This window comes from Callorhinus ursinus, unplaced genomic scaffold (genome assembly GCF_003265705.2).
Source record: "Callorhinus ursinus isolate GAN/ISIS: 27379988/994484 unplaced genomic scaffold, GSC_fseal_2.0 scaffold20, whole genome shotgun sequence".
NCBI classification, from domain to species: Eukaryota; Metazoa; Chordata; class Mammalia; order Carnivora; family Otariidae; genus Callorhinus; species Callorhinus ursinus.
The window spans coordinates 17,645,705-17,657,882 of record NW_027397082.1 but is presented as its reverse complement, the minus strand read 5'-3'; the positions used below and the strand labels follow the sequence as shown (position 1 = coordinate 17,657,882).

Here is a 12,178-nt window from a genome sequence, read left to right as displayed (position 1 = left end):
TAGCATATTGCATTTTAATTGTGACTTTCTAGATATTGGGGGGACACTCAGGTCCTTTTTCTATTTCTAGGATATATGTTTTAACTAACACCACATCCTTTTTTTTTTTTTTAAAGTTTGTTTATTTAAGTAATCTCTTCACCCAACGTGGGACTCAAACTCACGACCTTGAGGTCAAGAGCCGTATGCTCTTCCAACTGAGGCAGCCAGGCGCCCCAACTAATACCATTCCTAATCAGTTTTATAGAAGAGAAATTTCTTGAATACCTAGTTGTTTGGTTGGTTTGTGATTTTTCTTTTTTTAGGTGAGTGCCTGGGTGGTGCTTTATACTGGAAGAACCTTGCCATCCTTGCCCAAAAAATTGGTTTCTGCACTCCACGTTTGGTCACTGCCAATCTCATTACAGTTCAAAACAAGGAATTAGAAAGAATGATAGGTAAGAAAGAGCAGTGGGGAATGTTAAAACTGCTCCTTGAGTGGTTCAAATGTGGTGTTTAGCAAGAGTGTAACTAAGTGGGTCTCATTGAAGGAGACTTTGGGTCATCTGGAAACCTCCATCTTGTCTTCTGTTTAATAGCAACCTCCCAAAGTTTGGTATTTAATAAAGCACTTCAAAGTTATTTGGTAAATAAAGTGAACTGCCCAGAAAGATAACTGGTGGCATGCAAAGAAGGAAATCACCATTATAATCTCTATGCTCTTCATCTACTAAGCAAACCAATAGCCATTTGGGAGCTGGAGCTGAACCATGGGTAAATTCTGTTTTAGGTGACTGTCGTTTTGTTTCTGCAACATTTCGCCTCTTCAAACTCCCTAAGACAGGACCAGCCAAAAGATGCCAAGTGATTTACAATGGAGGAATCACGGGACACGAAAAAGAACTAATATTTGATGCAAATTTCACATTTAAGGTAAATAAAAATTTCCATGATTTTGGACATTCTTTCTACTCTTACATTTGCTCCAGGTACCTTTTCTTAACCTTGCATTGCTTCTCCCTTTCCTGGTGTTGGGACATGTGCATGTGTATATTTATGCTTTTGCTGAACCATTAAAAGTAAGTTGCAGACATCGTGACATGTTATCCTTAATATTTCAGCATGCATCTCCTAAGAATAAAATATTCTCGTACATAACTACAATATCACTGTCATACCTAAGAAAATCTTTTATGGGAAGTATCCATCAGACATCAGATTAATGGAATTACAGAGAAGCAGTATGGAAAAGAATAGAAGTATTGTGCAACAGTATTTCAGTGGTTCCACTTGTATCATAGAATTAAGGAACTCTTGTTGTTTAATGACAACATATTGATATTTCTACTACTCTTTGCAGGGCATTCTTTATTTCCTCAAAATGGAAAAGTGTAGGCTTTGGCATCAGATTCTGGGTTCAAATTCTGGGTTCAAATTCTGGTTCTATTATTTATTCTGGTTCTATTCTGGTTCAAATTCTGGTTCTATTATTTATTACTTGGGTAAACTTGAATAAGTCCTTCTTTGAGATATAGTTTGCTCCACTGCAAGAGTAGGGGTAATAATACCTACTGTGTAGAATTTCTATAAGGAAAAAAAAAAAAGATTAACAGTAATATAGGGGCCCCTGTCTGGTTGAGTCAGTAGAGCCTGCGACTCTTCGTCTCCAGGTTGCAAGTTCAAGCCCCATGTTGGGTGTAGAGATTACTTAAAAAATAAAATTTTAATAAAGATTAGCAATAATATAGCAGAACCTTGGTACATACTGGGAACTCAGTAAATAGAAGATATAATCATGATTTGTTCCAAAGGTAGCTGTTTCCCACCTCTGATTTTTTTGGTCCGAATAGCATCTTCGAAGTTCTTAACTACTCCCTGGTGCTTTTGATGCTTTTTCACTGATCCACTGCCCCTTGGTGTACTGCCTGCTTCTGTAGGGTCACAGAATCAAAGTGGGAAGGGCCTTTGAACCCATCGCTCTGATATAGTGGCTTTCAAAAAACCCCCATCTTTAATAGCAGAATTCCTTTTTAAAGGGAGATCTTATTTAAAAAAACAATACTTGGGGCATCTGGGTGGCTCAGTCGGTTAAGCGTCTGCCTTTGGCTCAGGTCATGATCTCGGGGTCCTGGGATCGAGCCCCACATTGGGCTCCCTGCTCATCGGGGAGCCTGCTTCTCCCTCTCCCTCTGCCTGCCGCTTCCCCTGCTTGTGCTCTCTCGTTCGCACACTCTCTCAAAATGAATAAATAAAATCTTAAAAAAAAAATTTAAAAAACCACAAAAAACCAATACTTACTATGTGTCAGACATTGCTTTACGTAACCCCAGTATATGAAGGGGTGAATGCAGAGCTTATCTGAAGGGAGCAGGGGTTAGATAACCCAGAATCGCCTGTACTCACTCCTGGTTCCCATGGCATGAGCCTTTTATATAGCCCCCCAGGCACCCTGGGACTCACAAAAATACACATTAACACTATTATTTTAATTTAAACCCTCATTTTAATGATGAATAAGGTGAAACTCAGATAACAGTGGTTTTCTACATCTGTCTCTGAGGAGAGAGGGGATACTGGAGCAATGAGTGTCCTTTTTTTTTTTTTTTTTTTTTTTGCTTTGCCACCAAAGAAAAACTGATTATGACACTGGTCAATTACATTTTGAAATGAGCATGAAACTAGTGGCAGGGTCTGAACAGAAATATCGTTTCTGAAGATACAGTCTTTTTATCCTGAAATGTCACTCCTTAGTAAATCCTTTGTATGTTTTTCTTTTATTAAGATTAAAGTGGCATATCTTGGGGCACCTGGGTGGCTCAGCCATTAGGCGTCTACCTTCGGCTCGGGTCATGATCCCAGGGTCCTGGGATCGAGCCCTGTGTTGGGCTCCCTGCTCCGCGGGAAGCCTGCTTCTCCCTCTCCCACTCGCCCTGCTTGTGTTCCCTCTCTCACTGTGTCTCTCTCTGTCAAATAAATAAATAAAATCTTAAAAAAAAAGATTAAAGTGGCATTTCTTAATGTGTTTTTTTTCTGCTACCCTTCAGGAAGGTGAAATTGTTGAAGTGGATGAAGAAATGGCAGCTATCTTGAAGAATTCCCGATTCACCCAGAATTTTCTGATCAGACCAATTGGAGAGAAGCTGCCAGCATCTAGTGGCTGTTCTGCTTTAGGATCAAAGGTTTGTTTGCCTTTCAATCCCTGCCTTGCCACTGACTGCTAAAACAAGAAACAAATCATTATTCTTTTAGTTGGCCGCTATAAATAATTTCTAGCCATATTTGTATCTACAAAATGATTTGAATTAATTTCATAACTTTATTTTCCAATCTGGATAGTAAGTCAGAGACTCTTAACTTGGTGCACCCATGAATGGACTTCAGGGCATCCATGAATCCCTTAAAATTATATACGTGTATGTGTATTTTCTCAAGAAAGTATCTATTACTTTCATCATTAAAAGATTTTATTTATTTGTGAGAGAGAGTGAGCAAGAGAGAGAGCACAAGCTGGGGGTGGGGGGGAGGGGCAGAGGGAGAAGCAGAGTCTCTGCTGAGCAGGGAGCCCGATGCGGGGCTCGATCCCAGGACCGTGGGATCATGACTTGAGCCGAAGGCAGATGCTTAACGATTGAGCCACCCAGGCGCCCCTCAAACATTTGTAAGTCTTAATTGAGATAGTCAAATTGCCCTACAAAAAGACTGTAGAAGTCTACATGCCTACCTGCAATGTATACCTTTTCCCTGCCGTCTTACTAATACTGGGTATTATTTTTAAAACTCTTTGCTTGTCTGATGGGCAGAAAATAATTTGTTGTTTTATTTTGTATATATTGAACCATTTGCATATTTATTGGCCGGTTATATTTCATCCAATGTGAACTTCCTGTATAATTCCTTTAACCATTTGCTATTAGAGTGGGATTTGCCTTTTTTTTATTGCCCTATAAACAATTATCTGTTATATGTTGTGAATATTTTTTCTCAGCATGTCATCCATCTTTTTATTTGCTTATTTTTCCTGAGTAGACATTTTCAGTTTTTATGTAGTCAATTCCTTTATGGTTTCTGCCTCTTATGTTATGATTAGAAAGACCTTCTCCATGGTGAATGTTATGAATTTACCTATATTTTCTTTAAAAATTTTTTAAGATTTTATTTTTAAGTAATCTCTACACCCAAGGTGGGGCTTGAACTCACAACCCCAAGACCAGGAGTTGCATCCTGCACTGACTGAGCCAGCCAGGGGCCCCACCTATATTTTCTTTTAATACTTTAGACATTCTGGGATAAAATTCATATAACATAAAATTCACTATTTTAACCATTTTAATGTGTACAATTTAGTGATTTTGAGTATGTTTACAAGGTTGTGCAGTCATCACTAGTATCTAGTTTCAGAAAACTTTCATTACCCTCAAAAGAAATCCCATACTTATTAAGCAGTCATTCTGCTATCTCCCCTCCTCCTGGCCTCTGGCAATAAACTAATCTGCTTTCTGTCTCTGGATTTGCCTATGGTGGACATTATTATATAAGTGGAATCATATACTATAAGGCCTTTTGTGTCTGGATTCTTTTACTTAATATAATGTTTTCAAGGTTTATCCGTATGTCAGTACTTCATTCCTTTTTATGTCTGAATAATATTCCATTGCATGGATATACCACATTTTGTTTATCCACTCATCGCTTGATAGATGATTAGGTTCTTTCTATTCCTGGCTGTTCTGAGTAGTATTGTTGTGAACATGCATGTATGTGTATTTCATGTCCTTATTTGAGTACTGGTTTTCAATTCTTTTGGGTCTATACCTAGTCGTGGGGTTGTTGAGTCATATAGTAATTCTACATCCAACTTTTTGAAGACCCACCAAACTGTTTTCCACAGTGGCTGCACCATTTTAAATTCCTACCGGCAACGTATAGATTTCCAATTTCTCTACATCTTTGTCAACACTGTGTTATTTTCTGTTTAGTTTTTATTGTAGTCATCCTAGTCAGTGTGAAGTACCTCACTGTGGTTTGGATTTGCATTTCTCTAATGACTAGTGATGCTAACCATCTTCTCACATGTTTGTTGATCATCTATATGTTTTCTTTGGGGAAATGTCATTTCAGATCCTTTGCCCATTTTTTTTTTTTTAAGAGAGGGAGAGAGAGGGAGGAGGGGCAGGGCGAGAGGGAAAGAGAGAACTTAAGCAGGCTCCATGCCCAGGACAGAGTCCGACATGGGACTCAATTTTCCTACCCAACGCGGGGCTCGATCCCAAGATCCTGGAATCATGACGTGAGCCAAAGGCAGATGCTTAACCAACTGAGCCACCCAGGTGCCCCTAAACCTTGTTTTTAAACAGAATTCAATTTAAAAGTGCCTGGGTGGCTCATTCGGTTAAGCCTCTGCCTTCGGCTCAGGTCGTGATCCCAGGGTCCTAAGATGGAGCCCCACATTGGGCTCAATTTTACAACCCTGAGATCATGACCTCAGATGAAATCAAGAGTTGGACACTTAACTCACTGAGCCACCTAGGATCCTTTGCCCATTTTTAAATTGGGTTGTCTTTTTATTGTTGAGATGTAAGAGCTCTTTATATATTCTGGATACTACTGGACCCTTATCAGATATATGATTTGCAAAACTTTCTCACATTCTGTGTGTTGTCGTTTCACTCTGGATAGTGTCCTTTGATGCACAAAAGTTAATTTTGGTGAAGTTGAATTTTTCTTTTTTCTTTTTTGCTTGCTTGTGCTTTGGGTGTCATAGCTAAAAATCCATTGCTTAATCCAAGGTCATGCAGATTCTTCTAGTGCTTTCATGGTTTTGCGTTTCACATTAAAATTTTTAAACCATCTGGAATTTATTTTAGCATAAATGTTGAGGTACAGTGTGACTATTTCTCCAAATATTAACTAGTTCAAATTTTCCTGTTCATTTATTATATCAATTCCCCACTGTTTTGAAAAGCTAATTTTGATCATATCTTAATTTCTTGAAAGTATACCAGAGCCAGGATACCATTATATTCTAAAGTGATCATTTTCTAAAATATTTTAGATTCATTTTTGGAATTATTCTAGTATCTGAAATATTGGTATAGCATTTTCTAAAGCATTTTATCGCAGTTTATCTCATGCCATCTCCACAGCTACCCAATGAAGAAGGCAGATGGGTAGTTATAATAGAGGTTAGCATCCCTCTTTCTCTTTCTCTCTTAGATATATATATATATATATATATATATATATATATATATATATATATATTTTAAAGATTTTATTTATTTATTTGACAGAGAGAGACACAGCGAGAGAAGGAACACAAGCAGGGGGAGTGGGAGAGGGAGAAGCAGGCTTCCCACTGAGCAGGGAGCCCAATGCAGGGCTCAATCCCAGGATTCTGGGATCATGACCTGAGCTGAAGGCAGACACTTAACGACTGAGCCACCCAGGCGCCCCTCTTTCTTACATATTTAATCCTTTCTCCCATTCATGGTGTCAATTATTTTATTGATCCATTCATTAATTTATAATATTGTATTTAGAACAGGCTGAGTGATGGATTTCAAGTCTCTTTGGGCTGACAGAACTTACAACATTCACCAAAGTCATACCAATGATGTGTCTTGAGGCACTGAATGTTGGAAGCCCCGGGAAATAAGATACTGATATTGCTGCGCCAGGATAGCAGCAGAGCGTGGGGTTTATGTATACAGGCCTTGCAGTCAGATAGGCTAGGTTCAGATCTTGGCTCTACCAGGCATGTGTGATCTCAGGTACATTACCTAACCTCCCTACACCCTCTGTCTCTCCATGTGTAACAGGAAGGTAATAATCACTTTTTCTACTCGGGGTGTGAGGATCAATGGGGATGATCTATGGAGAATGTTAGCCTGATGCCTGGCACATAATACACACTCAAGAAATAGAAGTAGTTACAGTTATGGATTTGTACTAATTAAGATTCTTGGTCACTTGGAACCGTGTTCTAGGATTTCTCATTCTTCCTGACACACCCTTTCTCCTGGGCCCAGAGATTCTCTAATCTTTTGCCATGAATTTTTCCTTTCTTTTGCTTGTATTTTGTAGTAACTTTGGATACATCAAGCATACATTGAGACACAAGTAACTCATATGCCTTTTTCTCCTCCTTCTGTTACATTTTAAGCAGTCTTTAAGTGTAAAGCTTGTTTAGAGATCACTCTCCAAAATGGTAAATTTATAGTTGGGAAAGTTTAATTGAACACAAGAGGCAGGAATTCTGGAGCCAAAAAACCGAATGTGTTCTTGTTTGGCCACTCTTACCAGCATGAATCAAGTGCAAGCTAAATGTAGGAGCCACCTCTAGAGCTGAAGAGTGATTTAGGTTTTGCTTTATTAAATTCTTGAGCCCTCTGCTATTTGTTACTCTTCTGTTTTTCTAAGCAGATGCCTTTTTGGAAAGTAGAGAAATGTGACTTTGGACCTTTCGGTCCTTGAAACCTTTCACAAATGTGTTATTGGTAGTTTGAAATTCTTGGGAGTTCACTGATAACCAAACCTTGCTGGTGAGAATCAATGTGTATTTTGAAATGTTTTCATCATTCTAATTCTCCTGGAACCTGGGTTCCTGAATCCTAGTTAGAAAAGCTGTCAGCAGGTTACGGTTATAAGTAAAAGGAGTGTTTCCTCCAACCACAACACTTCCAGTGTACTCTGGCTGTAAAAAAAAAAAAAGTCATTAAGTGGGCTGGCTTCCGCAGAGACCCCTTTCTTCCAGCCTGGCTCTCCTTGACCTCCCTTTTAGTGTGCACGCGGGGCGTGCAGGAGGGCTCTTGACCTCACATACCAATCATAACTTGCCACGTACTTGGACTGGTTTATCCCCCCTGCCTCCTCTCTCATCTACCTTGGTTCTTTCAGCGTGCTGATGGGCCATTGTCTTTAGATCAGTTCCAAGGTTTTGAAATGGCAATCACTGACAGTGAAGGGAGATTTAAGGAATGAAACAGCTGCGTGTCCTAGAAATATAACCTTGTGTGCTTGGAGGGGGACGTTCCTGTCCGATAAAGGCCGAGAGCACAGTGCAGGCAGGTGGCACGTGGGGGTTGCTGGTGCTCGCATCTTCCCAACACCTGCCCCCGGTGAGGACTGCTGCTTCTTCCTGAGCATTGACTCAGTGAGGACTGTTTCCAAGAGCCCTTCTTTTCTTTCTTTTGTCCTCTTCTCTTTCCTCCTGCCCTTCCTGCTCCTCCCCCCTCCCCCCTTCCTCTTCTCTTCCTACTTCTCTTCTAACCCTGACAAGGAAAGGGTATCTTGCTATTTTTTTTTAAAGATTGTATTTATTTATTTGAGAGAGAGAGAGAATGAGAGAGAGAGAGCACGAGAGGGAAGAGGGTCAGAGGGAGAAGCAGACTCCCCGCCGAGCAGGGAGCCCGATGCGGGACTCGATCCCGGGACTCCAGGATCATGACCTGAGCCGAAGGCAGTTGCTTAACCGACTGAGCCACCCAGGCGCCCGGGTGTCTTGCTATTAAAGGAATTACATTAGGGGCACCTGGGTGGCTCAGTTGGTTGGAGTGTCCGACTCTTGATCTTGGCTCAGGGATTGATCTCAGGATCGTGAGTTCAGGCCCCACACTGGACTCCACACTGGGCATGCAGCCTCCAGAAAAAAAAAGAGAATTACATTAGTAAAACACTGCAGGATCTGAAATGATGCATGTAGAATTGTGGTATGCAGTGTCTTGCCACAGTTAATAGCAGTGGTAGTAACAACATCAGCAACACTAGGAATAGTGTTAGAGGACCTAGGCTTTACTGAACAGGTCACATGTTCAAGGTACTCTGTCACTTTGTCCTCACAATAACCCTTATTATTCTCATTTTACAGATGAAGAACCTAAGACTCAGAGTAGATTAATGTACTAACCCAAGGTCACAGAGCTAGAAGGGGTGAATTTGAACCCATGTTGGATTCTAGAGCTGACATTCTTACCCAATTTGCTGTACTACCTCTCTGTATCTAGACTTTTCGTAGAATCACCGGATGTTGGTGCTGGAAAGGACTGTTTCTCAACATGTCTCACCTTTTATTTCCTTTAAGTCTTGGGATCTTTTAGGGGTGGGAGCATGGATTAGGAAGTGATATTGATATCACTATCTCCTATTAGTAGAGAGGACATGGGATGGGAAGAAAAAGAGTGGAAGATCATTTTCCTGGGTGAAAAGGAGGAGAGGCTAACTCTTATGACCAGGAATTCCAGTGTAGCAAGAGCAGGAAATAAACAGTGGACAGGAGGACCTGGCAGCAGTGACTAGCATAGCTAGCCCTCTTCCAGGCTTGGAGATCCTCCCTGCTGGATGCTAGCTTACCTGTTAGGGAGCCAGATCCAGGCAGGCATCTTCATTCTAGAAAGGTGGAAACTGCAGGTCACGGAGGCCCAGACCCCCAGTGGGTATTTCAGTAAAGGAAGTGGTCCGTAACACTGCCTTCATGAATGTAGGGTCAGGGAGGCCCAGGCCCCCAGTGGGTATTTCAGTAAGGGGAGTGGTCCATAAGACTGTCCTTCATGAACTGCGGGTCAGGGAGGCCCAGGCCCCCAGTGGGTATTTCAGTAAGGGGAGTGGTCCGTAAGACTGTCCTTCATGAACTGCAGGTCAGGGAGGCCCAGGCCCCCAGTGGGTATTTCAGTAAGGGGAGTGGTCTGTAAGACTGTCCTTCATGAATGTAGGGTCCACGCCTGTCTTGTCCTTCCTTCTATTTGCAGTGACCAATGATCAATAGTAAGAGTGTACATTTATAAGTTCAGTGAATTCATTATCATTATTTGAGGTGGATTGTTCATGCTCTTGATTTCTTGCCTTTGTGCCTGGTTTTTCTCTGGCCTCACTGGTGCTGCTGTTGGAGGTATCTCATTTGGAAGTGAAAGGAAGAAAAATAAAGACTGCCATCTTGTCTTCTGAAAATTCCACTCACTCTGCCCTGAAATCTTGCTGGCTGTTGTTGGCAATCTCAGTATCTGAACATCAGCAGTGGCTAATGACGGCCCTGGTGTGTAGGACTTGCCTTCTTGTCTTGCACACGTTTCTAGAGATGAGAGTAAGGGAAGGAAAGAAGTGTCAGCATTTTGGTATTCAGTTCCAGAAGGGTAAAAGGCACGTAAAATGGGACTCCCATAAAACAAAATGAAACAAAATCAACTTTCCAACTTTTCCCTAGGGACCACCTCTACGAACCTTTAAGTGAAGTTTACCTTGAAAGTGGTAAAAACTTGGGACACCTGGGCGGCTCAGTCGGTTAAGCGTCTGTCTTCGGTTCAGGTCACGATCCCGGGATCCTGGGATCGAGTACCACATCGGACTCCCTGCTCAGCGGGGAGTCTGCTTCTCCCTCTGCCTGCCACTCCCCCTGCTTGTGCTCTCTTTCTCTCTGGCAAATAAATAAATAAATAAAATATTTTTTGAAAAGGGAAAGAAAGTAGTAAACATTTGATTAGAAGCTTCTGGACGAGACAGTCACCTTTATAGATGAATCCCAAGGATCCTGTGGAATTATAAAATTTTATCTACCTCCTAGGTAAGCCAACCTCAGTCAAACTGAAATATGAGTATTGGGGTACATCAAAACACCTTTAACTTGTCCTTTCGTTTTGGTTTGCCTTTTGACAGGGTGTAATCACAGATCCTTTCAAGCTTGCAGGAGAGTCCAACAATGCAAATCCCGGATGTTCTTCTGATGTTGCTGGAGGCTGCTGTCTGTAATTTACAGCTGACCAGAAGAAAGGGGCAGGCGGTGAAGGACTTACGTGTCCTTTAATCTCCTCTTACCCATAGCACAGACCATAAGAAAGAATAAATGGTGAAAAGCCACTATGTTCTAGATCATTGCTAAAAATAATGAATTATTTTTTGGAAGATATTAATTGAAGGTTCGTAGCAAATGACATAAAGGCGGGTTTTCCTCTCTTTGCTAATTCAAAGTTCTGGTGCCACCTAGTGGTCAGATTTGGAACTGAGACACAGTCTTCGGGCTTGGCCAATGAGCAAGAAGGGCTTCAGGAGTCTCAGGAAAAACATCTTTCTTCTGACCTGCATAGCACCTTTTGGACTTTCACCGTGTTTGCTCATAAAACAAAGCTCCAACTGAAATCATGCTAATCATGCCAAAAAAATTGCAAAATCAAATTTGGTAGGAGTGCTCTTAAGATATCTTCTAAATCAAACACTTTTTTTTGTAATTGAATGAAGAAAACAATTGAATAATGAATCTCTTTGACCTCATTAGATCCTAAAGAATGACAACATTGTGACTATCTGTAGTAAATCTTAACCGGATCAGGAAAAGAGTGATAATTTTTAAAAAGAGAGGTAGGAGATATAAAAACAGTGGGTTTTCTTTTCCTTTATAATGTGTCCCTGTTAAACTTTTAGGAAACTATTAGATTTAGTTCTAGCTTCCATAGTTAAAGAATGAGGTTGAGGACTATTTCAGGATGATGTCATCATTAGAAACGAGAACGTTATTTAATTAAATCCAGTTGCACTTGAAGACTTTGTCAGGGGACACAGAAAGGTGTAAGTCATATATAAGCCATGGTCCTTGTCATCAGGAGCTTATCAGTTCTTTAATAACAGCCTTTAAGCATGAAGAGTTTTAATGAGAAAAAGCTCAGCCAGTTGCTCTGACTTCAGTGCAAAATAACAAGGGGGGAATGGCATGACCCAAGAGATTTTTTATTAGGGTTATGAGAATATTTGTAAAACATTGGAATGGATTCTATATTCCAGACCCCTCTTTTAATAAAGCTGTTAAAAATGGAGAAATTCTCAGATTTCTGAGTGGGTTCAGCCATAGGAACTAACTTACTACTACAGAATAAGAAGAGGACTGGGTCATATCTTTTAAGATCTATTCATCTCTGTGACCTTGATTCAAAACAGTGTTTTCATGGTTCTAGAGTTCAGTATCTACTCAGCCGTAACCTACTTCAGTGACAGCATTAGTTAGACCAGTACAGGTGGGATTAAGCATACTTCACCATCCATGAGCCCAAGGTGGTCCTACTATAGGGGGAAAGGATGAAAAGAGAGGACATTCTGGTTATTGGTTTATTAGGCTTTTCTAAATTTAGAGAGAGGAGGTTTTAGGCAATTACTTGTCATTCTGAATTCTCAGTTCCCCCAAAAGATGATGAGGGATGAGTGTGAACTGGAATGTGGAAAC

The 12,178-nt window shown here is 40.7% G+C and overlaps 1 protein-coding gene across 3 annotated transcripts in view; it reads left to right on the top strand.

Annotated features, from left to right (window-relative positions):
- Positions 1-11,778, top strand: part of AS3MT (arsenite methyltransferase) — a 34,457-nt gene extending 22,679 nt beyond the window's left edge. For 2 of the 3 annotated variants that reach the window (XM_073904255.1, XM_025880924.2), the window contains exons 8-11: positions 306-437; positions 770-912; positions 3,024-3,158; positions 10,624-11,778. In XM_073904255.1, coding sequence (XP_073760356.1) covers positions 306-437; positions 770-912; positions 3,024-3,158; positions 10,624-10,716 — 503 coding nt within the window. In that variant the 3' untranslated portion in view covers positions 10,717-11,778. The remainder of the gene's footprint in view (positions 1-305; positions 438-769; positions 913-3,023; positions 3,159-10,623) is intronic. The other variant, XM_073904254.1, reaches the window with a different exon arrangement.
- The last annotated feature ends 400 nt before the right edge of the window (positions 11,779-12,178 follow it).